The sequence below is a fragment of the Anabrus simplex genome, chromosome 1 (genome assembly GCF_040414725.1).
Source record: "Anabrus simplex isolate iqAnaSimp1 chromosome 1, ASM4041472v1, whole genome shotgun sequence".
In the NCBI taxonomy this organism is placed as follows: domain Eukaryota; kingdom Metazoa; phylum Arthropoda; class Insecta; order Orthoptera; family Tettigoniidae; genus Anabrus; species Anabrus simplex.
The window spans coordinates 1118150839-1118178156 of NC_090265.1; the positions used below are offsets into that span (position 1 = coordinate 1118150839).

The 27318-nt window shown below is 42.1% G+C and overlaps 1 protein-coding gene across 2 annotated transcripts in view; it reads left to right on the forward strand.

Moving 5' to 3' along the window:
- Positions 1-27318, forward strand: part of Obsc (Obscurin) — a 980481-nt gene that overhangs the window by 92419 nt on the left and 860744 nt on the right. For both annotated transcript variants that reach the window (XM_068225413.1, XM_068225414.1), the window contains exon 2: positions 24185-24274. In XM_068225413.1, coding sequence (XP_068081514.1) covers positions 24223-24274 — 52 coding nt within the window. In that variant the 5' untranslated portion in view covers positions 24185-24222. The remainder of the gene's footprint in view (positions 1-24184; positions 24275-27318) is intronic.

Consider the following 27318-nt stretch of genomic DNA (forward strand, 5'->3'; position numbering starts at 1 on the left):
GTTTTCCCACAATGCAGGCTTCTTTCTGCGCACAGCATCTCTCAAACGCCTTAGAATTCCTTGGTAGACTTCCTTGTTTACGAACTGACCATGTGGTACAAATTCCTGACGGTGGTGGTGGTGTTTTAAGAAGTACAACTAGGCAAAAGAAAAAAAAAAAGAAAAATTAAAGGGATCTACACTTCGAAAAATGAAGGTATCGGCCAAAGAAAGACAAGGGCTACGAAGGGCATGAAAATGAAAGACTTCCTAGGATTCGTAAGCCTAATACCGTCCGAGTCTGAGAAGAACAAGAGTTGACCAAGGGAGATCGGATAGGATAGATCAAAGTGAGGAGTCCGACACAAGTAAGTGTGAGCAATGCCAGGACTCAGCTAAGGACCCCATGGTCGCCAACCCAAGCTCCCAAGTTAAGAGCCCCTGGAGCTCCTTTTAGTCGCCTCTTACGACAGGTAGGGGATATTGTGGGCGTTATTCTACCGCCCCCAACCACAAAGGGAAAATTCCTGACGAACAATACCTTTGCAGTAAACAAAACAAAAACAAAAAAAACACACAATCAACATCACCTTGATCTTTGGCCGACTCATGCGTGTTTCGACCGCATCTTTGTTTCAATATCATGTCTCCGTGAAAGTTTTACCAAGTTTGTAGCAAAATTTTACACATACACGTTGTTCTTCAAGCTCTTTCATGGCCACTTTGGCACAACTCCCACGAACAGCTTGTGCACGTTGTCGTGCTCACTATAGCGGCTGTAGCTCGCCAACTGTCAGAGCGAAACGCGGCAAATGGCAATCTGTCTACACCTGCCGCTACGTGTGCTCAGCAGCCGCAGCGCGCTCCCTCTGCCGGTTGGCGCGCTATTTCAGAAGTTCGGTTTCTTTTTTGAACATACCTCGTATGTCTACCTCTCAATCCCTTTTCCTGACACCGGATCGAGGCTGAGGTGACATAAAATGATATGGCATGTTGGATGCCCTTCCTGACGCCAAAGTCAGCTGAGGAGCTTATGAAGATGAAATGAATGATGGTGAATGATATTGGGTAAGGAAATAAAAGGAATCGGCTGTGGCCTATGAATAGAAACTGTTCCGGCATTTGCCTGCAAGCGAAAATGGAAACCACAGAAAAACATTCTCAGGACAGCCGACGGTAGGATTGGAACCAGAATGCAGAGCCCTCCTCTAGCCATACCGCATTAACATGCATGGCCACGTCGGTAGATGCAGAGTAGGTCTCGGCCCTCAAGTGACCACGGCTGGTCCGTGGTCCAACAGCTCTGCACTTTGACCGGCCAACCGAGCAGATGAGGGGTCGCCACGGCTCTATCGTGATTCTACGCCTCTGCATTCGGGGACGGGACAGGGCTGGATCTCACGGCTTGCCCCAACCGTCGGCTGCCCTGAGAATGGTTTTCCGTGGTTTCCCATTCTCCTGCACTAAGGCGAATGCCGGGACAGTTCCTAGTAGGCCACGGCCGCCGACCACCTCACCTTCTCCGAGCATCTCCTTGACCGTAACAAATCTCCCGGCTCGAGAGACGGCGTCACCGTCAGGGGAGGAATAAAAGCATTTTAGTCATAGTCGTGCATGGCCACTCCATTCGGTCAGAAAAAGCTTAGAATTTTGTGGAATAATTGGTATCCCTTGTTTGGTGTTTAAACATTGGTATTTGTATTGTAACATTGATGGATTGCGTCGTGTCAGATTGAATTGTTACTGGCTTTATGTCCCACAATCTACTTTTATGGTTTTTCGGAGGCGCCTAGGTGCCAGAATTTTCTAAAGTAATTCTCTTACGTGTCGGTGTACCTATATATGCGATTATGATGTATTTTATCACCTTTAAATACTTCTGGAATGAATCAGAATCGATCCTGCCAATTTGCGCTCTACCATATGAGCCACTCGCGGAGGATTTTAGTTACTTAACCATCATTCCTTTGGTCGGCTTCTGTAACTTACATTTTAGTTCTTAAAAATTACATTTAAAGTTATTTTGGTACCCTTGTTCTCAGAAACTGCCATGCACTGCCGGTGTTAAACGCTTTCATACTGATTCATATCTTTCTGTCTTCTCAGCAGATTTAGAGGGAAATTCAATTCTTATGTTACTGCTGCTGAAGGAGTCATAGTGCATGGTCAGGCTTTAAGCGTCTGGCCAGTATAGTATGGGGCAAAAGGGGGTGCCATAACGAGAAATAACTCCGTAGATCGTCAATGATGGCGGGAAAACTTTTTTTTGAACAATTTTCTTTACTTCGCACTGACACAGGTCTTATGGCGACGATGGGATAGGAAAGGGCTGGAAGTGGGAAGGAAGCGACCGTGGTCTTAATTAAGGTACAGCCTCAGCATTTGTCTGGTGTGAAAATTGGAAAGCACGGGAATCCATCTTCAGGACTGCCGGCAATGGGTTTCGAAGCCACCACCTCCCGAATGCAGCCTGAAAGCTACGTGACGCAAACGGCGCGGCTACTTGCTCGCTGCGGGAAAACGTGACAAGTGTGCAAATCTCTGTAGTCTTGCCAGTGGTGTTAACGATTACCAGATGAATTCATGTCCGTAAAGAGAACTGGACTATTATTTGAGGTAGCCTTGACGACAAAAGGAGGCAGATCATATGTGTACCACCAGCAGTATGTCCAGCTTTCCGGAAGGCCGTCATGTTCTATCGATGGTACACGAAAAAAAAAAAAGCACTAAAAAGTGCTGTGAAACTAATCTTTCCTACATATAGGCTACCACAACAATACGGAAGATGGAAACATACCTACGACAAGGAATGGAGGGAAAGTAATATTGAACTCCGTCGTGAACATGTTAAAGTGATATTGGGATCTTTGAAATGTAAAATTACGTGTCTCTAGTTTCAATTCCATGTAAACTAGAAGTGTTATGGCTTTTACAACGTTAATAACAGTCAAGCTTACTTTCTCCTTGGCAGATTCGATCCGGTCTCAGTCCGGCGGTAGATGAAGGTGCTGAAATACGTCAGCCTCGTGCCGGTAGATCTACTGGCATGTAAAAGAACTCCCGCCAGACAATATTCTGGCACCTAGGCGTCTCCGAAAACCGTACAACTATGGGTAGTTTGTGGGATGTAAAACCAATAACCCTAACTATTAATTACTTTTTTCTTATGGTTACGGTACCATATGAGGCACGAAGATAATCACATTTTCAGTCTTACAATCGGTTTGTCCCCACGATGAGTCGTCTGCATATTAATCTATCTTGGGCTATTCTTTTAGCTTCTTAATAATTTTTTAGACCAGTACGACTGAAGAACATCTTCATAAATTTGTTTCTTGGACTCGCTTCTTCTTCTTCTTCTTCTTCTTCTTCTTCTTCTTCTTAATCAGTTTACCCTCCAGGGTCGGTGATTCCCCCGGACTCAGCGAGGGATCCCACCTCTACCGCCTCAAGGGCAGTGTCCTCGAGCTTCAGACTCTGGGTCGGGGGGATAAAACTGGGGTAAATGACCAGTAACTCGCCCAGGCGGCCTCACTTGCTAATCTGAACAGAGACCTTGCTGGGGGGATGGGAAGATTGGAAGGGATAGACAAGGAAGCGGGAAGGAAGCGGCCGTGATCTTAAGTTAGGTACCATCCCGGCATTTGCCTGGAGGAGAAGTGGGAAACCACGGAAAGCCACTTCCAGGATGGCTGAGGTGGGAATCAAACCCACCTCTACTCAGTTGATATCCCGAGGCTGAGTGGACCCATTCCAGCCCTCAAACCACTTTTCAAATTTCGTGGCAGAGCTGGGAATCGAACCCGGGCCTCCGGGGTGGCTAAACACACCAACCACTACACCACAGAGGCGGACTTCCTGGACTCACACGGGGCGTTTTCCAGGCATTTTGCCCTCGACTATTTCAATGATTAAACCGCCATGTCGCAGATCTTCATTTGAGGAAAGACGTTGGTGACTTCCCCGTCGTGTTTCTAGGGCAACGTTAGGAGCTATGCAACTTAATACAATCTTGCTCGCAACGTTTACACTACCTAACCTAGAATTCTGTATAAAATTTAGAATTCCGTAGCGAAGCACGGGTACATCAGCTAGTGATTAATATCCCTGGCCTGGGGACTGGGTATTTGTGTCGTCGTTAACGTTCCTTTCCTCACATTCAACGCTCTACACTTCCGCAATTCCAATTACACGCAGGTTCATATGATATGATGCAAGTAGGGGCAAAAAATCTATATAGGTCGACACCCCGAACAAATAGCATTAAAAAAAGCATGAAGAGAGGCATTTTAATTTTTCATAAAATCTCTAGTTATCAAAGTACCGTAAGTTGATTGCTTATTGCATATTCATTCTAACAGAATAAATTCCAATTCAGAATTAAATAATAACAGTGAAAATTCTAGCCGCCTCTGTGGTGTAGTGGTTAGTGTGATTAGCTGCCATCCCCGGAGGCACGGGTTCGATTCCCGGCTCTGCCACGAAATTTGAAAAGTGGTACGAGGGCTGGAACGGGATCCACTCAGTCTCGTGAGATCAACTGAGTAGAGGTGGGTTCGATTCCCACCTCAGCCATCCTGGAAATGGTTTTCCGTAGTTTCCCACTTCTCCTCCGGGCAAATGCCAGGATGGTACCTAACTTAAGGCCACGGTCGCTTCCTTCCCTCTTCCTTGTCTATCCCTTCCAATCTTCCCTTCCGCCACCAAGGCCCCTGTTCAGCATAGCAGGTGAGGTCGCCTGGGCGAGGTACTGGCCATCCTCCCCAGTTGTATCCCCCGACCCAGAGTCTGAAGCTCCTGTACACTGCCCTTGAGGCGGTAGAGGTGGGATCTCTCGCTGAGTCCGAGAGAAAAACCAACCCTGGAGGGTAAACAGATTAAGAAAGAAAGAAAATGCTTACTTTAAAAAAATTAATAATAAATACTGGTTTTGGTGCATCACTATCCAGAATAATGGTTAATGATGTGATGTAATGTATCTTGACCCCGTCACGATACATGACCTTGAAGTCTTTCAGTTTGGCAGAGCTAGCAGGAAGATGTAACGGCCGCGAAGACTGCTATGTTTACTCGGAGTTGCATTGGAAAGGATTCATTCATCCCGTCATTGCATTTGGCTATGTGGTGGGCGCTGCTTGTTGACTGCTCTTCTTCCACTAACGTCATTGGCGAGCCTGCTCTCCTCATTCATAAGTAGGAAACACGTGGTGTTACACAAGGAGGCAGTGTGAACATTTACACTGAAAAGAAAGATAAAATATAGAATCGCGTTAAGGGTGTCAATCTATTCAGCATGTATAAGGATATTTATTTATTTATTTATTTATTTATTTATTTATTTATTTATTTATTTATTTATTTATTTATTTATTTATTTATTTATTTATTTCGGGATGCTCCAGTGATGTCTAGTGATAATGGTGGTGGTGATGATGATGATGATGATGATGATGATGATGATGATGATGATGATGATGATGATGCTTGTTGTTTAAAGGGGCCTACCAGCTAAGGTCATCGTCCCGTAATGGTACGAGATGGACGACATGATATGATAATTAAGATTTTAAAATGTATTGAACCCTTTAGGTCCATATAGAGGGATACCTACCTTTCTTACCTATCAGAAAAGCTCATGAGATCTGTCTCTTGGGTCGTATCGGGTTCTTCGTCACTTGCTGAGGTAAAGGTAGGGTTCAGTAATTCTAATCTATCTACTGGAATGAAAGGTCTGTTTAAAAGATTCCTATTTATTCAGGAAAATTCTGAAGCCATCTTTATATGTCAATGGTATCATAGAAGTCAATTGTGTCCACTGGACACCACAATCATTTTTACATAAACGTCAGAACACTGGTGTGAGACTTTAACGTAACTGCCTGACGGGCATTCATACTAGAAACCATTGTTTCAATTATTAATCATTTAAGAAAGGAAAGTCTGGAAATCATGAAATTCGGCTTCCATGTGAGACCACATGTACCATCATAGTGATTCGTTATGGTCCAGCCCTCGTAACGCGAACTCTGGACTCTGGGTATAATTAAGGCCGTCCAATCGGTGTGTGCCACACAGTGGTTCTACGGCATGGACCCTTAATTGAATCGATGTGACCTGCGTCTATGTCATGGACCGACATCTAATCTTCTAAGTTACTTTAAAGTCATTGTGGATGATGACCGCAAGGAAATGATGCTACAATGGCATATGGCCCTAATCTAAGTCACTGAGGTTGATGACCCCCTGACCATCCAAGTTTCTAGGCTGAAGGCTAAACACAATTAAGTTACATCGGTTGATGACCAAAGTTCCACTTTACTATCCCCAGCACATTCACTGCTCAATCAATCAAAGTTCAATAATTACAACAATAGCAATGCTCACAAACTTTGTGGCAGTAAAATCCATTTCCTTCGGATATGTCCCTTTAATCGTTACTTTACATTTAATATTCCCCAGAAAACAAACTAAAATTTCCAGAATGCATCTCCAAGTTATTCGCTTGATTAAAGTTATTTCAAATGCGGTTTCACTGAATTTAATAATTAAATAAATTTAAATGATTTAGCGAAATGTTAAAGAACAGTAACTTTTATCTCCGCGGACTCTGGTTTCTTCACAAATTCCTACGCAGCTGTGATGTAAATTCAATATTGCGATGTTTATCTGGCTGGAAAAGAATTGTTACATAATTCATGTCCAGTTATATATCTTGTCTCCTGATCTCACACTTTAAAATCTAATATAGCCCTAACCTTTATTAACACTTAGATATCCTAATAACCTACGTACAAACCAAACAACTCGCCATATAATTACGATGTCATCTCTCGTCATACCATTATGAATTTTGCACACCCCTCACAGACAAACCGATCATCACGACCATCGCTCTATATTTTGGACAACCCTGAATTTGGTTACTCTGTTCCTTATACTCAAAGTTCGTGATTTCAAATGTTCATTACGTCCCCAATTACAGTATTTCACAATACTCAGATCATTACCGGCTATAAATTTCAACTAAATCCAGCATTTTAACGTTTTCCCTGGCCGAGAATTACAGTACCATCTCAATTCCACGCCTGTCCCGTTATATCACAGCTGAGGCCTCTCATCCCCCAAGCTCGCTTGGCAGTTACATGAAACACCTGGTTTATTCACAGTTGACTGGCTTCTCAAAAATGCTCCCTTTAAACTCTTTCGACATAATTAAACAAATACGATATTCTAACCAACAAAATGCACAGATTATGCTTCAAGATGCCCACACTAATTATACGCATCACCAATTAATACCGCTATGGATTTCTATGAATTTCTTTCCATTCCCAATATTATAAATATATACCTCGGGCTATCACGTCCCGGCTTCAATGACAGGACTCTAACCTGATTCGCACATCTCATCTCAACTCATATAAAACATTCCTCGGGCTTCCGTGTCCCGGCTTCAATGACAGGTCCAACCTGATTCACAAATCACATATCAACAAAACTAACCTCTGTTTCCCAGCTCCACAATTATCATCGACAAAGAACTGGAATAAAATCTTTACTAGAAATCTCGACGTCTAATATGGCACAATGCATTACTCATGAATAACTTCGCATAAATGATATCGTATTTAATAACTTGATTTTTACGAGAAATGACTGAAACATTCTACTAGATCTTTTTATTGTCAGTCAGACACAGTTTAAAATGGGCATAGAAAAACGTTTCTCTCCGTGACATAATTCATCACCCTAGGTTCTCACCCGACAGCGCGCTTCCACTCGATTGAAAATGAGTGACCATGGATTATTATTATTATTAACGTCAAATTGCAGACAGAAAAATTTTACGTCGAATGAACATCTTAATTTGGCATCACAAATATATAGGCAGTACACTTCACACGGATGACGATCTACATTGGACGTGATATCACTTCGGAACCCTATTCAATAACCTTTACAACATTATACGGCACTCGCAAGACTTCAAAATTTTATCCAAGTGGAAAATAAAACAAATGACTCTTTTAGTCGTATTCTCACATTTACAAAACTTAGTAGGGATGACCACACTGCGTCGTACATCCCCATTCAAATACACTTTTTGAGATCACGAGACAAGATATAAGAGGTAATAAGATGGAAAGTCACCTACCTCATGTAGTCATAGGGCTCACCTGCGACCCTGGCATTTTATTTAGCCATTTTTACATTCATGGCTTTACAAACCATTTTTTATATATCTTCAGGTTTCCTGGAATAAAGCATAAAAAAAAGAAAATACCCTTCACTTGTTTGCTGGGCGCACACGATGGACTATAATTATTTCGGCACACGAATTACTTAATCACATTAGAATTTATTCAGTACTTTGACCGTCCTATCGGGTACAATTATTTCACTCAAGAAAACTATCTCCTCATGGAGACAAGACCTAGCCATAATGGCTAAAATCTGCAGTTGAACTCAGTCTACTTTCGTTGGTTTTATTTCGCAGAGCAGCTCAACAATTTTTCGTCCGCTTTGTATCACAAATGCCGGAGAAGGAGACTTCGTCATGGCGTCCCTTCATATTTATAGCAGTTACCCCTTCTCTTCGGATATCTGCCTTTGCCGCCAAGACAATTTCTATAAATTTTCTGACTTACCTAAACTGTAATTTCAAGAGTTTTGAAAGTGACTACATGCTTGCTACATTTCTGGCGGTAGTGTTCACGGACATTTAAAACTTTTACGGGTTCGATTTGTGAGATGATTGACCTCCTTTGATAGGCACTATATTTTTTTGACTTGGCTTGGGTCGCCATGTACACGCGCTTTGAAATAGTTCACAAAAGTGACTTGAGATTCTTCAGCCGTTGACACGTGTGGCTGACGTCACGTACCCCAGAGCGTGGGACCGAAGGTAATCACCCCCTCGTCACGTGTCAAATCCATGCTATCAAGAATCCAACTTTTAAATGATTGTTCATTTATGCATAATGTTTTTAGGGCACAAAGGTCATGGGTTCAGTATCCACTGACTAGAATTTAAAACAAATGAAGATATACAATGATTGTGAGTTTAAAATAATCAGTGAATCTAATTTGCAATGCCTTATTTTCGGTAAAATGATAGATGATAGATTATGGCAGGATAAGACATTGCCTTAAAATGCAAACGCATGACCTGGACCAATCAAATATGCAGTTCTCCAGCAGCAACAACTACAGGGGTGGATATATTGTATACAGTACAGTAACATTTCATAAAAAGGATTGGAGCAGTGGACTCTCTACTACAGAAAAGTGTGCAGGAGATTCACCTGGTATATGGATTAAATTGCTTTTTTTTTTTTGCTATTTGCTTTACGTCGCACCAACACAGATATGTCTTATGGCGACGATGGGACAAGAAAGGGCTAGGCCTGGGAAGGAAGCAGCCTTGGCCTTAATTAAGGTACAGCCCCAGCATTTTCCTGGTGTGAAAATGGGAAACCACGGAAAACCATCTTTAGGGCTGCCGACAGTGGGGTTCGAACCTACTATCTCCCGAATACTGGATACTGGCCACACTTAAGCGACTGCAGCTATCGAGCTCGGTAGATTAAATTGCACCGTTCTATATCTACAGCATACTAATGCAGAAGCCTCTGTGGCTCAGACGGCAGCGCGTCGGCCTCTCACCGCTGGATACCGTGGTTCAAATCCCGGTGAATCCATGTGAGATTTGTGCTGGACAAAGCGGAGGCGCGACAGGTTTTTCTCCAGGTACTCCGGTTTTCCCTGTCATCTTTCATTCCAGCAACACTCTCCATTATCATTTCATAGCATTTATCACTCATTAATAAATCACCTTGGGAGTGGCGACCCCATTGTAATAACAGCCTATATATGTTTCATTCATTACATCCTTGACCTGGTCAATGACTGGAAAACAGGTTGTAAGAAGGTTTTCACTAATGCAGAGTGAAGCCGAATTCCACCGACAAACTTTCGGAGGTTGTTCAGGGATACCTTCTGAGTATATTGGCATCAGGGAACCGTGGTCTCCGATGGCTTGAAATTCGTTTGCTTCGTTACCCCAGCTAGCTTGACAAGTGCCGGCGTGTTGGAATTTTGTCCCGCAGGAATTCTTTAACGTGCCGTAAGCTAACAATGTCGTGATCTTGGTGGTCGACATTCTGAACAATACCTGCAAAAGAACAGTTCTTCATTCGTTACGTACTGTACTGAACAGTAGACTGACATAACAGAATGGACACACTGTGACAAAAGTGTACGCGTTTCGTCTGAGGGTTGTTGCATTACTCTGTGTTTCTTCTTGTACGTTTTGGTTACTATGAGGGTCGAGTCATAAGTCATGGCTACTAGTTTTTTTCTCGCGAACAGGAGACAACACGGAAAATCTAAGATATGCATATGGAAATATAGGGCATGCACTTATGCATAGTGCCTGAAGACAAATTCTGACTGCAGGATATTCTCGTGGGAAAGTGACAGAACACAGGCCATTGGTAAACATTGTGTTATTATGGTATAGACAGCAAATACACAACACTGCGTACAAAGAACAGGTCTCTACTGGTTACAGACCTTTGAAATAATCACCCAAGGTTTCCACTGTGCGTTGCCAGCGGTGGGGCAGGCGCTGAATACCATTCGCTGCATGTGTATCGCTACGTGTGACACCTCTCTCCGAAATACGGTTACGATGTCCTCTTTGTTAGCAAACCGTTGTCCACGTAATAGCTTCTTGACTTTGGGGATTAGATTATAGTCACATGGGCTCAGATCAGGCGAATAAGGCGGGTGTGGATGAACCTCCCATCCCCACCGTTGTAAGCGACGCTGAACGATGGCTGCTGTGTGAGCTGTCGCGTTATCGTGTAGGATTATGGCGTTGTCCAAATGATCTGGACGTTTGGTTCGCACTGCACGGCGCAATTGGTACAACAAAAAGGATTTTTAATGAACTGCATTGACAGTGTGCCCCTCACGCACTGGATGATACACAAGAAGACCTTGAACATCGTATGCCAGGATTACCATAACCTTATTGGGCGACTGATTTTGTCGAACCCTGTCTCCGTGGTGACCCCTGACGACGCCATTAACTTGACTGTCTCTTCAGTTCAGGTTCATAAGCACGTGCCCATGTTTCATCGACTGCAATAATGCGATTCAACATGGCTTGTCCTTCTTGCTGAAACCTCTCCAGATTGATGCGACATGTTTCGTAACGAGTCCACTTCTGTACCTCAGTTAAGTGACGTGGCACCCACTTTGCACAAAGTTTACGCATCTACCACGGAGAACTGCTATTGTAATATACGATCGTTGCTCCTGCTTCTTGACTTCCATTTTGTGACGCTCTCACTCACACACTGAACTTGGACGCATGCTTAGACCCACACTGCTTTTACAATACACCATCTAGTGGCATCATACGCAAGTACATACCATACGTTTCCAAATGCATATCTTAGATTTTCCGTGTTGTCTCCCGTTCGCGAGAAAAAAATAGTTGCCATGACTTATGACTTGACCTACGTATATATTAGGTTTTGCATTACTCTGTGTTTCATCTTGTACGTTTTGGTAACTACATATTACAGACTTTGCATTACTCTGTGTTTCATCTTGTACGTTTTGGTAACTACGTATTACAGACTTTGCATTACTCTGTGTTTCATCTTGTACGTTTTGGTAACTACGTATTACAGACTTTGCATTACTCTGTGTTTCATCTTGTACGTTTTGGTAACTACATATTACAGACTTTGCATTACTCTGTGTTTCATCTTGTACGTTTTGGTAACTACATATTACAGACTTTGCATTACTCTGTGTTTCATCTTGTACGTTTTGGTAACTACGTATTACAGGCTTTGCATTACTCTGTGTTTCGTGTTGTACGTTTTGGTAACTACGTATTACAGACTTTGCATTACTCTGTGTTTCATCTTGTACGTTTTGGTAACTACGTATTACAGGCTTTGCATTACTCTGTGTTTCGTGTTGTACGTTTTGGTAACTACGTATTACAGGCTTTGCATTACTCTGTGTTTCATCTTGTACGTTTTGGTAACTACGTATTACAGGCTTTGCATTACTCTGTGTTTCATCTTGTACGTTTTGGTAACTACGTATTACAGACTCTGTGTTTCATCTTGTACGTTTTGGTAACTACATATTACAGACTTTGCATTACTCTGTGTTTCATCTTGTACGTTTTGGTAACTACATATTACAGACTTTGCATTACTCTGTGTTTCATCTTGTACGTTTTGGTAACTACGTATTACAGGCTTTGCATTACTCTGTGTTTCATCTTGTACGTTTTGGTAACTACGTATTACAGACTTTGCATTACTCTGTGTTTCATCTTGTACGTTTTGGTAACTACATATTACAGGCTTTGCATTACTCTGTGTTTCGTGTTGTACGTTTTGGTAATTACATATTACAAGCTTTGCATTACTCTGTGTTTCGTGTTGTACGGTTTGGTAACTACATATTACAGGCTTTGCATTACTCTGTGTTTCATCTTGTACGTTTTGGTAATTACATATTACAAGCTTTGCATTACTCTGTGTTTCGTGTTGTACGGTTTGGTAACTACATATTACAAGCTTTGCATTACTCTGTGTTTCGTGTTGTACGGTTTGGTAACTACATATTACAGGCTTTGCATTACTCTGTGTTTCGTGTTGTACGGTTTGGTAACTACATATTACAGGCTTTGCATTACTCTGTGTTTCATGTTGTACGTTTTGGTAACTACATATTACAGGCTTTGCATTACTCTGTGTTTCGTGTTGTACGTTTTGGTAACTACATATTACAGGCTTTGCATTACTCTGTGTTTCGTGTTGTACGGTTTGGTAACTACATATTACAGGCTTTGCATTACTCTGTGTTTCGTGTTTTACGTTTCGGTTATTGCATATTACAGGTTCTTCATTGATATGAAAGTATTTTCACAGAAACAAGGATGATTGAGGTAACAACCGGATATATCGTAATTACATTATTACTCTGTAACGATCCACCGGAGACCACGGGTCTCCGGTACCATTATACTCAGAAGGTATCCCTGAACAAAAGTTTATCGGTGGAATTCGGCTTCACTCTTTGTATAAAGAGAGACTGTGTGTTTATTTATATGTAACGGGTAATCTCAGAAACTACTGGACCGATTTTGACATTTCTTTCACCATTTGAAAGATAATATAATTCCGGGTAACAGAGGCTATGCATTATCCAGGAATATCGAAGGGTTCGCGCGAGAACCGTGATTTATTTTTTCATGTAAAAGCTAGTTGACTGGCAGAGCTAAAATTTGTCAAGCTGACACCTTTGTTAACACGCAGGCTACTTATTATGACGCTCTCTTTTATACAACTGACTCCACTTCAGTTTGACAGTACACTAGCGCCGCGTGTGAGTCTAGCTTATTTTGAATGCCTTTGATTGTTAAAAAACATGAATAGATTAAACAAATGACGAAAAACAACAGAAACACAGTCGGTCAGCTATGGCGACATGGAGGTTTACTACAAGATACTGCACTAATATAATATCACGATCGTTTTACCACTCGCTCAATCGCATCTTTCCTGATTCTTAACATTCTCTAATTTGTTATGAAATTTTGGCGATATGTCTGGGAAATCGTTTTGCACAATATCTATACACAGGCCAATTATCCCATTTATATTCCAATAATAAAACATTAACATTAATCTTTAATCATTTATCCTGTCAATTTGTACTTTCACGGATACGTATTAAAAGACGTTTTATTGCGTTAATATTGCTGTCATGTTGGTTATATGCCCATTTTCAGATCCTTGAACACTTTCCAAAAACCACAGCGACAGTCTTCCTGAGGATGTAAAAAAGGCAGGTGTAGAGAGGTTGTCTGCCATTATAATGAAAACTCCCCACCTCGATTGTGACTGGCATTAGACAAGGAGGAGCACCATTACAATGAAAACTCCCTAACCAGGTCTTTACATAAGAATTGACGCGTGGGGACCTCCTTATCGTGTTTCTGGGGTAACGCTAAGAGCTATGCAATTTAATAAACTCTTACCCACAACGTGTACACTACTTCACCTCGAATTCCGCATACAATGTAGTTCCATAGCGAAGCTCGGGCACATCAGCTATTTCTACATAATTATTACTATTTTCAGTTATTAGACCTGTTAATGTACTCTACAAGTCATTCAGATGTTTAGTACAGAGCTAAAAATAGTAAGACGACCTGAAATTATTTGACTTCATATGCTTCTTAGTCATGATTCTCATTCCTTCAGGAAGGAAGAGATTGCAGTCATGCGATGCCACTTTCAGCTCGACGTCAAATATCGCTTTAACATGTACTTAACATACATTTTCTGACACAAAATCTAAGCACACTCTTCTACGGAAGAATCTGCGTCAAACTCGTATCTCTCGTCCCTTGCGATGATCTCCCGTAATAAAATATTTCTTATATTTTTTATATAGGCCTACTTTTGTTCAGAACACATTTTGCCAGGAAAATTCTATAGTTACGAAACTGACAAGCAGCGTTTAGGAAAATTTGTCGTGAGTTTTACAATTTAAAAAGTCGTTCCAAGTGTAGGCCTACTCTTTTATTAGCAAAGTAGATATACCTCCATGTATTACCTAGTAAAGAAATCTGTAGAATTAAGTGCCCCTTCCTTTTGGTGGTGTTTGCACTGGGGTACTTGAATTTTCAACCTATCCTTTTCATTTTGTTGAGACTTGCGCAATGCACGACCATTGGTCCAATTGCGAGGAGTCCTTTGGCTCAATGTTTCGGGTTTTGTACATGAAACTGTTAGCAGGGCTGTAAAACGTATTCGTGAAATAGGTTGCCAGTGTTATTAGCATCGAGCCCAGTGGTTTTTCGCTGACGTTCGGGAAAGAGATGACTCAAGGTGTGCTTGTGAAGATCACTTAAATTTCATTACCAGATATTTTACCACACATTATTATAACAGGTATTTTGACTCTCAGGATCGCATTCCAAGCCACTCAACACTAGTTGACCACGATCAATAATATTCCATAGCAGGAATAATCTCTCTCAAATGGTGATAGATTAGGATAGATTAGGTCATCAGCCCAGAGGCTGGTTGGACCCTCAAATAGCACCACCAGAGGTTATGTAAGTTATAAGGAAACCGTAAAAACCGACGACGGCACAAAAATAAGGCGTACTAGGTAAGATGATGAATGAGATAATTTGCCATTGCTTTCCTCACTGAATCATAAAGTGCTACTGCAGCATGACTGACCCTATGAGCAACGCCCTTCATAACAACCAAACGCACTGGTCGTGCTCCGAATGCCATCACTCAGCACTACCCACACCCCTCAGCAGCTTTCTGGATGAGACTGGGGCTCTGGTCTCTGCAAGAGACGGATGCAAAAGTACTGCATCCATCAGGCATTAATATACTGAGTCGTCTCATCTTAACTCATTGTGAATATTATCAGTCGGACCATCTTGGCAGGTTCGATCCTCGTTCAGTCCGGTGGTATTTGAAGGTGCTCAAATACGTCAGCCTTGTGTCGGTAGATTTACTGGCACGTAAAAGAACTCTTGTGGGACTAAATTCCGGCACATCGGCGTCTTCGAAAACTGTAAAAGTAGTTAGTGGGACGTAACGCAAATATTATAATTTATTAGTAATATTATCAGAATTTCATTTAATCTTAAACTAATACTAAATGTTTATTTACATTTAGAAAGAGTTCTCTGAATTTTTATGTCTTAATAATAATAATAATAATAATAATAATAATAATGGCCTTACGTTCTACTAATTATTTTTATGGTTTTCGGAGACACCTATTTTTAAATATATATCTTCGCACACAGAAGTGAACCTTATCAGTCTTTTGCTTGTCTTTTTAACTATCACTATCCAATGGGGAATAAGATTTTCGCTTAGAAAAAGGATAAGTAAAAACATACTGTACGTTAGCCTAATACCATACGAAACATAGAGAACGTTGAGAAAATAGCCATAGGAACCGAGAGTTTTACATTTTAGCTATGAATTCGTTATTTATTTAATAAAGCATTTTATTTATTGAAAATTTGATTTTTCAAATTCCTACGACAGGCTATTAACGTTTCGACTCTTGACTCGGCGTCTTCTTGAGGAGATTGAGCAATGTAACATTCTCACCGCTCACCTTTGGCGAGGTGTCCTCTGGCATTGAGGGAAATAGGTGCTTCCAACTTAGTCAAGTTCTAATGTGGCAATCAAAACAACCGTGGGCTATCATATTATCAACTAGACCGCCAGAATCTGATGAACACTACTTGTTGAGTTTGCTACAGACCTTGTAGACTATTTTCTGCTCTGCACCTTGAACCACATAACGTTAGATGCCAACAGAAAGAGACAGAGGAAGGTGATTTATGCCCTGGCAGGTTGCTCTCTGTGCGCAACAAGTGAGCCTTGTTCGCACGTGGACCAGCTAACAACGTAGTTACTACGGGTTCTCATCCCGGCGTGTGTAGATGGAAGTACACAAGAAACTCGTTTATCCGGATTTTTTTTCTTTTTTGCTAGTTGCTTTACGTCGCACCGACACAGATAGGTCTTATGGCGACGATGGGATAGGAAATGCCTAGGAGTTGGAAGGAAGCGACCGTGGCCTTAATTAAGGTACAGCCCCAGCATTTGCCTGGTGTGAAAATGGGAAACCACGGAAAACCATCTTCAGGGCTGCCGACAGTGGGGCTCGAACCCACGATCTCTCGGATGCAAGCTCACAGCCGCGCGCCTCTACGCGCACGGCCAATTCGCCCGGTTATCCGGATTAAGTGGGACCGGAACTGATCCGGATAATCGAAGAAAAAAACAAATACAGTACATGTTATATAATCTATTAACATAAATTATACAGGAATACGTTTTTTTCAATTGTACAAAAAATATAAGAACACTGTTTTTTCTAATGTACATTTGGATAGCGTTTACGCGCAGCACGATCACGAAGACGTTTCACTAACAACAGTTCTGCCGGTGTGGTTTCAGTCAAGGATTCTAAATGGGCCATCAGTTTGTCCAGCTGCATTGTTGCCTCTCCATGAGTCACTGTTTCTTCTGATGGAGCGCCGGTTTCATTTTCGAATTCACCATCAGTGAATTAATAGTGCGTTGGATTCAGAAAAGCGTGGGTTCGAATCCCACCTCGGCCGTCCTGGGAATGGTTTTCCACGGTTTGCATTCTCATTTCCAGACGAACACAGGGATGGCACCTTTGATAGTCCGTGGACGAATTATACTTCCAATTCCTGTCCTTAAAAGACATTCAAGAAGAATTGACGCCGTAAAAGAAATACTGTACAAGTAAAAATACTTTTTATTATTTTCGATCCGAATAAACCGGAGATCCGGATTAATGAGGGCCGGATAAACGAGGTTCTTGTGTAAATACTGTAAAATATAACTAGTTTTACGTCCCACTAACTATCTTTACAGTTCACGGGGACGTCAAGGTAAAGGAATCTTGTCCTAAGACAGTATTTTACGTCACGATAGGCTGACGTATTTAGCCCCTGCAAATACGACCAGAGCTGGACATCAACGGTACCCTCTGCCCGTCGTAAGAGGCGGCTAAAAGCGGGACCGGGGGCTCTCAACTTGGCGGCGTGGGTAGGAGACCACGGGGCCGCTATATGGGTTGCCGTGTGTCAGCAGATTTACTGGCATGTTGAAAAACTCCCGTTTTACCTTACTTGAGGCCAGTGGCATAAACTGAGGGCTATCAAGGCTATCAGTGAAGCCCAAATCTCAACTGAGAATTATGGAAGTCTAAAGTACATTATGATGTAAGCTTCTGACACATTGTTCTATTTACAAAACTTGAAAGCAGTGAAAGAAAACGTTGCACATATTTCTGAGAGCAAGGCATCGGGGACCGACATTGCAGCCCAGACTCTCGCCCCTTTCCCCTCGACTCCCACACGCGGCTAACTGCTGGATATCGGATAGGCGCGGGGACCGGCGGAGGATAGTTGTGCTAGGCTTCGGTCCGTCAGATCGCCACTGCTAACTATCAACCATGCGTTACTCATCGTATGTACTTCCTCGCCTCATACTTCTGACTTCATGATATAGACAAGAGAGTGCGGGTATTCCTCACTCCCGTTTACTTCTACATCCTTGTAGGAAAAGACTGCTGGACTGCAGTAGATTGGTAGATCTGCTAAAATGAAATGCAATCTTTCAGGTTTAGTGTTTTCTTTTGTTGGCTGGAATCGAACCCGTGATCATGGGTCCGACTGATCTCCCGAGGAAGCTTATTAACCAGTGAACGATGGGTACGACCGCTGTAGAATAGTAATAATAATAATAGTAATAATAATAATAATAATAATAATAATAATAATAATAATAATAATGGTGCGTGGAATCTATATAGGCTTGGTGTTGGCCTAATGGGGATAAAATGAATGGCGAAGACGTCATAAACACCCAGTCCCCAAGCCAGGGGAATTAACAGTATGAGGGGGTTGATTCTGGAAACTGAAGCGGGGCATCGGACCAAAGGTAAACGTTCTATCCATTTAGCCACAAAGCCGGGTTTTCATTTGCTAAAACCTTAGGCTACCATCTCCACTGATCAGGGGTTGAGCATTGGCAGTAGCAGAGGCCGGGGCAGTAGTAAAGCAGCCTTGACAATACAGTAGGCTTCTCCGTTGGCTGCAGCTCAAAACGCTGAAGGCTTGACGTTCACAAAACCAACCATCGAAAATGGGTAACCTAAGTCTAGTGGTAGCCCATGTCCTAATCCCAGCATACGCCACGGCTTCTTCCTTCTCAGTCATAACCATTTCTTATCCCATTGTTGCCGAACACCTATCTGAAATTATAGTTTGAAGTTAAGCCACAGGCGGCATTAATATCGTGAAATGCAGTGTTGTAGACTGTTGCGACACACTGCTTGTAGTGTGTAGTCCACGCGCATGCGCAGATCTTGGCTTCCGCACTGACCTTCTCCACGGCTCACGGAGAAGGTATTTTGACCCAATTGCCGTACACTCGCTCTTGAAATGGAAAAGTCGAACTAATTTTAAATGAGTGATTTTTTTTATTCATCTGCCTTGTTGGAACGATGCTAGGGGCACGTGTTTGTTATATTTAGTCGGACTTGCTGCGTCAAAGTTGCAGCAGACACATCGAGTATGTTGTAAAGGGCAGCGGAGGCGACATTACAAGTTCCAGCTGGGTGGTCTCAATACACTCCTCTCATTGGCTGCTGAAAGACCAGCTTCCAGTTGTCGGCGTGCCTGAAATGCAGTTATTTGCCGATAATGACCGGGTGATTACAGATTTAAAATGTCAAATAGTCCTCCAGTTATTTAAATACTTGCGTAGACAAGCTTTATGAAGGTACCGTAGTTAAACTTAACATTACAATGTGTAACATGGATAGTAGACGTGGCAATTGAATTATTACCGGCAATTGCGATAATGTCTCATTGCAAACAAATGTACTACCATCCGTTTGAAAGGGAACTGGAGAAGACTTGCCAGACAGATGTCTTGAGTACAAACATCACTCTTCATGAGCTGTGTGTCTGAAAAACATATGCACACCCATCAAAACTAACCCTAGCAATTCTGCAAAAATCTAAACAGCAAACAATTTGACGAAAATGAATGCCAATAATACTGTATTGAGTTTAACCATTGACATACAATTATTTCAATTGAAACGCCACTGAAAGAGACTATATTTTAGGATATGAATGTTGCAACCACCAACATTGGATTAACATTTTCGATTCCTACATTAAAGTGAAGTCTAAGTATTATGATGCATGTCTGTCTGTTAGTGATACTAAGGGAATAAAATTCGTGTTCGAATCCCGAGAGCAGTTGTATTTTTTTTAGAAAATATTTCTAATTTCAGAGCATTACAGTAAGACAGCTCCACGAACCTGCTACGCTGACGTAGCAGGGGGAGAGGTGATACTCCCACGTGGCGCGTCCCAGGTGGCGGATAGGGGGATCCTAACCGGCTTGCCGGCGGCCTTGAGGGAAATAAAATACCTCTCGCGGATCAAACACACTACCCCCTGCGGGTGGGGGACGCACATGTAGAATACACCCGCGGTATCCTCTGCGTGTCGTAAGAGGCGACTGCAAGGGGCGACCAAGGGATTCTGGTATTAGAACCATGGAACTACTATTGATTAGTACCATCACGCGGGGCACACCATGGGTCGCCTTTACTTACGAGTAGTACCACTATATTTGGTACACAATAGGTTTGTGATTAGTAGAAGCAGAGAGCGGTTCCCCTGTGGGTTGCCAGTACCCGTGCGTCGTACCCATGTGAGCAACACCGCGGGTCTGGGCGTAGCCTGCGAGTTGTACCGCTATATGAACGACACCGTGGATCTGCGTTGCCTGTGATTAGTACCCCCTATGTGAGGAACACCACGGGGCCCGTGGGACCGGCACCCGTGACTAGTACACCTAGGTGAGGAAACTCATCGGTTTGCGTTGGCTATGAGTGGCGTCATTGTGTGAGAAACACCATAGGTCTGCGTTACCTGTACGAAGTACAATACTTGTGATTAGTACCATCTTGTGTGGAACACTGTGAGTCTTCGCTACTTTTGATTAGTACCCCAACATGACAACTAGCATGGTTCTACTTTACTCGCGACATGTACCATTCTGTGGGACCTTAGGTGTGGATTTTGCACCCCTTTCGACATCAAGCACCCTCGATTCAGGATTCTGCTTGATGAGTGGTCCCTTGGTCAGTAGTAAATTATATATTATCCTTTTTTTGAGTTGAATCCACTAATTCTTTTGTTTGCTCGTTTTTTGTTGATTTTTTTTTGCTACATGTCCATTCATTCCTTCTTCATTACTATTTTTTTCTTTTGGTCAGTTTATTATTTTGAATTATTTGTTGTCATTTCATTTCGTACCATTAGGGGCCGATGACCTCGATGTTAGGCCCCTTTAAACAACAACATCATCATCATCATCATCATCATCACCATCATCAGTAAGACAGCTCATACTTCTAATACGTATTTCACCTCTTAATTGCCGCGCCGTTACCAATAATTGGTAAAGGCATCGAGAACATTTAAAAAAAAGAACATTTAACTGTACATCCAACATTAAAGTTACGGACATTGCAACCGAGCGCTGTGATTATCAGGGCTTGAAGTGCACAACAACGGCACTATAAAAACAACAACAACACGCGCATTGGCCAGAGAGAGAGGGAGTTTCCCTTTACAGGTAAGGAATGGAAACGGTACATGACGACACGCATAGGGGTGGGAAGGGATTGAGTGGAAGAAAATGTCAACACATTAATGATAGACGGTCCGACTCGTTGGTTGAATTGTCAGCGTACGGATTCGATTCCCGGCCGGGTCGCGGATTTTAACCTTCATTGGTTAATTCCAATGGCTCGGGGGCTGGTTGTTTGTGCTGTCCCCAACATCCCTGCAACTCACTCACCACACATAACACTATCCTCCACCACAATAACACGCAGTTACCTACACATGGCAGATGCCGCCCACCCCCATCGGAGGGTCTGCCTTACAAGGGCTGCACTCGGCTAGAAATAGCCACACGAAATTATTATAATGATAGACGGACGTTACTGTGTCATACGCTCCGCAACGTCACTGATGATCTGAATGGCAGTTGATAATGTGAGTGGCAGTTAAACTATATCCTTTGTTTTGGTGTATAAATCGCTAACCTTGGTGATTATTTTGAAAATCTGATCAGTATCTCTCAAGAAAATGGGATGTGTTTAGAAGTGTTTCATTCACCAGCCATGGGCCACCCTGTTCAAATGAATCGCATAATAATTTTATTGGCTTTACGTCCCACTAACCACTATTACGGTTTTCAGAGACGCCGAAGTGCCGGAAGTTAGTCCCGTAGGAGTTCTTTTACGTGCCAGTAAATCTACCGACACGGGGCTGACATATTTGAGCACCTTCAAATATCACTGGACTAAGCCAGGATCGAACTTGCCAAGTTGCGGTCAGTAGGCCAGCGCCTTAACTCTCTGAGCCACTCAGCCCGCCAACTGAATGACAAACTAGGTGAAAAAAAAAAAAAAAAGAGAAGCGCTAAGTTTGAAACATGAGATGTTGACTAGTTCCTTCAAGCTCTTGTAACTCCATCGAAATAAGTTATGTTCCTGCCCACATCCCTGATTAATTTCCAAAGAGCACGGAACAAAGCAAGTGCACTTCCTCACTAAAGGCCGTGTTTTATATTGTATAATAAATTATTAAACATTTTCGATTCTAACCTTGTTGTACTGTATTTCTAAGTGACCCACATATTTAACTCAATCGTGCTCGTGTGCGTTGTTATTTTCACATACAGTATACAATGAAAAAGTTGTTCTTCCACTTTTATTCCACATTTACCCACAAAATTTCCAATGATGGTTAATCCGAAAAGAGAGAGCCTATAGTGTTGCGTATTATTATTATTATTATTATTATTATTATTATTCCTGGTCTCCTCCGCAATGTATTGGAATCGATACTTGGTGTGGATTTGACCCAGATTTACGGGTCGTATGCCCTCCCTCGGCTAGTGGCTTTACGTCGCACCGACACAGATAGGTCTTATGGCGACGATGGGATAGGAAAGGTCTAGGAGTTGGAAGGAAGCGGCCGTGGCCTTAATTAAGGTACAGCCCCAGCATTTGCCTGGTGTTAAAATGGGAAACCATGGAAAACCATCTTCAGGGCTGCCGACAGTGGGATTCGAACCCACTATCTCCCGGATGCAAGCTCACAGCCACGCGCCTCTAACCGCATGGCCAATTCGCCCGGTGATTATCATCTTACGAGGAAGTCTACAACTAGGCAACCATCCTCTATCAACATGCATCAGGCGGAAAAATTGAAGGGATCTAACAGTTCGAAAAATGAATGTATCGGCCAAAGAAAGACAGGGCCACGAAGGGCGTGAAAAATACTTCCTAGGCCTCGAATTCTCTAATACCATTGGGGTTAGAAAAGAACCTGAATTGATCAAGGAAGGTCAGATAGGGTACCGTAAATGAAAGTGAGGAGCCTGGCACAAGTAAGTTGAAGCAATGCCAGGACTCAGCTAAGGGCCCCGTGGTTGCCAATCCACGTTCCCAACTTAAGAGCCCCTGGGTCCCCTTGCAGTCGCCTCTTACGACAGGCAGGGGATACCGCGGGTGCTATTCTACCTCCCCCATCCACAGGGGGTTCTATGGTAGTCAGTAGTCTGATGTGTTTTATGTAAACGAAGAGAAGTGTATTAAGAACAACGTAAAAGCCCAGTCCCGAGCTAGGGAAATTAACACTACACAGTTAAAATACTCCAGCCGGCTGGGAATCGAACCCGGGGCCCTCTGAGCTGAAGGTCAATATCCTGACCATTCAGCCAAGGAGCCGGTATATAGTGTTGCCTGATGTGAATTAATTTTTCATCATTGTTAATAAAGGAGTTTAGTCATTTTAAATTTTGGAGTGGGCATTTTAATGTGAAAATGTTGGCTACTTGGCTTGGCATGCGTAAGTGTCGTAAATGTCACAAAAGTAGTACAGTGCAAGTCCCTTTGGAACCTGCTTTGTCAATCAATCAATCAATCAATGTTCTGCATTCAGGGCTGTCGCCTATGGCAAATTCCCTATCAGTTGTTTAGCTAGCTTTATCTTAACATTGTCGCCATAAGACCTACCTGTGTCGGTGCGGCGTAAAGCAAATAAAAAAATATCTTAAACATTTTCAAAGAACTTAGAAATTTACCGAACATTTCCCTTGATAATTTATCCCTTACTCATCGTCATATAGAGTTTAAATGGATATTTGCCCCAATTATTCCTCTTGACTTTCAGCTTTATCTTCATAGTATGATCCGTCCTACTTTTAAAAGCTTCACTCAAGCTTATTTGTCTACATATCTCATTGAACGCCAACTCTCCACTGACAGCTCCAAACATACCACATAGTCGAGCATCTCATCTCCTTACTCCCAAGTCTTCCCTGCCCAATGTTTTCAATATTATATTGCTGTATTGTATTTGCTAACAAAATCAAGACATCAAATAATTTATTTCTTAGTGCTGATTTTGTATTCTATTCTGCCAACTATTAGATGTTACATTTTTGTCATTAATTTGACTTTGGTTTCACAGTTGTGGCTCCGGAGTGTAATGGCCGCGCGTGTGACGTCATGACTTCCTACTCCAGTAAAAGCTTCTCCGTCTCCACCAAGCGGAAAGAGGGTAAGTGGATAAGATACTATGAAGATAAAACTGTATAGGAAACATAAGGACTTAGTTCTTTCAAAAGCTGAAACTCAATTCATATTCAGTATTGCACAGTATTACAGGAGATTCGGCACATTTTTCTGCAATGAACTCGAGGCAAAAACGACGGAGGTGGTGATTATTATTATTATTATTATTATTATTATTATTATTATTATTATTATTATTATTATTATTATTTTAAGAGCGAAATAAATCCGGACAACAGTCTTCCCATAACACTAATCAGAATTTAAATGCAGTACGCAAACTAGTCGAATATTATTCCAAAGCCTTTGAATTCTGTGATCCTCCTTCAGGCAGAACAGATTTCTTCAGTTTAAACCTCATTAAAATGGTAAGATTATTTGAGCCACAGACCCAATCCTTCCCCTGCGACATGATTATATATTTGTTGAACTCAAGAAAATATGAATATGAATTGTATGTATAAGCCACGTAATAATAAACAAATGGATGGCTTCGAAGCAGCTTTAGCAGATCTCATCTCTGTCTACGAAGATGTCATAGTACTGGGTGACTTTCAAATGGACTTTTTTAAAAACAAACTAGTGAGTGTGGAAAACTGACTCATTTATTTCGCGCTTTGAACATGAAAATCCTATCGCTTAACGCTATGGGCATGCAATTTCTATGATATAAGTTTTATGTTGTGATTAAGTGTAAGAGAGGGTCTTGATCCCTAACCTCGCCACGAATGAAGACGACTTTCTTACTTATTTACATACTTACTTATTGCACGAGGGAAACTTTCTTCAGTTTTATCTTTAACATCTGAACGTTTTGTTTCCAAGTGCCTTCGTAATTTATTTGGTTGCATTGAAGCATTCGACAGTACTTCGTAATATAATACACAATGTGTTTTCGGTTTATCAACATAGCACACAAATCCCAACCCCATACAATTTGCATCTTATCTACGGTGATATTGCTCCTTTCTCTGAAGTAGTCTTAATTTATGTCAGGGCTTGAACATGAAGCAGAGCACTTGATTCACTATCACTCGCGGGATATTTTGTTTTACTTATCTGTACTTTTCATTTTAATGTCCTCGGTTTAAGCCGTGCATCCACCATTAGGTCTCTCTTTTTTTTTTTCCATATTTCCCTCAATTCTGAGGATCTTCGAGGAGGCTATTGGTCAATTGTCTCCATCTCTCGTGGTTCTCGACCAGACGTGCTGGAAGAAATAAGTTAAACCCAGTTATATTATTGATATGTTTCGACCCTCTTCCCGGGAACAGTTCCAAGAATGATCAGTTTTTCTATGCTGTTATTCCCAAATCACCTAGCGCGTCAAAAGAATTATAAAAAATATTCATTTAGTGATTCTCAGGTTGAACTGGTTAATAATGGCATCATTTGTACAAAATGTTGTCCAAGACATGTGAAACATTTCTCTCACTATATTTTTAGTCCGTCTCCATGGCTAAATGGTTAGCGTGCTGGCCTTTGGCCACAGGGGTCCCGGGTTCGATTCCCGGCAGGGTCGGGAATTTTAACCATCATTGGTTAATTTCGCTGGCACGGGGGCTGGGTGTATGTGTTGTCTTCATCATCATTTCATCCTCATCACGACGCGCAGGTCGCCGACGGACGTCAAATCAAAAGACCTGCACCTGGCGAGCCGAACATGTCCTCGGACACTCCCGGCACTAAAAGCCAGACGACATTTCATTTCATTACCACATTTTTAAATAGAATTTCTTCAGGTCTGAATCACGAAGTGTCCACGCGTCAGCTCTAGGGGGAAAGTGAAAATAATAGACTGCATACTACTCTCATTTTCAGTAGTAACGATATAAAGTGATCCTTCAATATATGGGACAAATTCATCATTACAATTTTTGCCATAGTTGCTCTTCTCCTAATATCAGGAGCATAGCAACCTGAAATGGTATAGCATTTCTGAGACGGTCTCCAACCTCGTTAATGTGATTACCGCAATGAAGATCTTTCCCTGTATTAACTTCCGAGTACAGTAATTACAGTGTGAATAATATTATCATCAGCTTGCGAAATATTTGTAGAAGAGTGGAAATATTAAGTGGATGTGCTAAATATCAGTCCCATTACTTACTAATGAACAAGAAAAATCAAGAAAACCGAGCGTCGTGTAGCTGTGAGCTTGCATTCGGGAGATAGTGGATTAGAATCCTATCGTCGGCAGCTCTGAAGATCGTTTTCCGCGGTCTCCTATTTTCAAACCAGGAAAATGCTGGGATTGTACTTTAACTACAGCCACAGCCGCTACTTTACCAATCTTATCCCTTTCCTATCATTCCGTCGCCGAAAACCTTCGATATGTTGTTTTTACAAATTTGCTGTATGTCGCAGCGACACAGATAGGTCTTATCTCCCGAATGCAAGCTGTTAGCTACGTGACGCAAAACGCACGACTACTTGCTCGGTTTGGACGCGTTGGTGTGATGTTAAATCTCTAGCAAAAACAAAAAACTGAGACCATGAAAGAAAAATTTCTCTAATTTTTATAAACCTTATGCCATCCAGCCAATCTAGGTACAAGAGAGAACACCAAAATGCTAGCTAATTTTTCTGCTCTATCAACAATCATTATTTTTGGCCTTATTTATGCTAATTTGTAGTCCCATTCGAGCATCGACATTGCTGACAAGCGAAATGACCTCACCCATTTTCGTCTTGTCAGTGGCAATAAGTACAGTATCGTCTGCATAACGTAGGTTGGATATTTTCTTACCAAACCAAACCAAACCCCATGGCACTACAGCCCTTGAAGGGCCTTGGCCTACCAAGCGAGCGCTGCTCAGCCCGAAGGCCTGCAGATTACGAGGTGTCGTGTGGTCAGCACGACGATTCCTCTCGGCCGTTATTCTTGGCTTTCTAGACCGGGGCCGCCATCTCACCGTCAGATAGCTCCTCAATTCTAATCACGTAGGCTGAGTGGACCTCGAACCAGCCCTCAGATCCAGGTAAAAATCCCTGACCTGGCCGGGAATCGAACCCGGGGCCTCCGGGTAA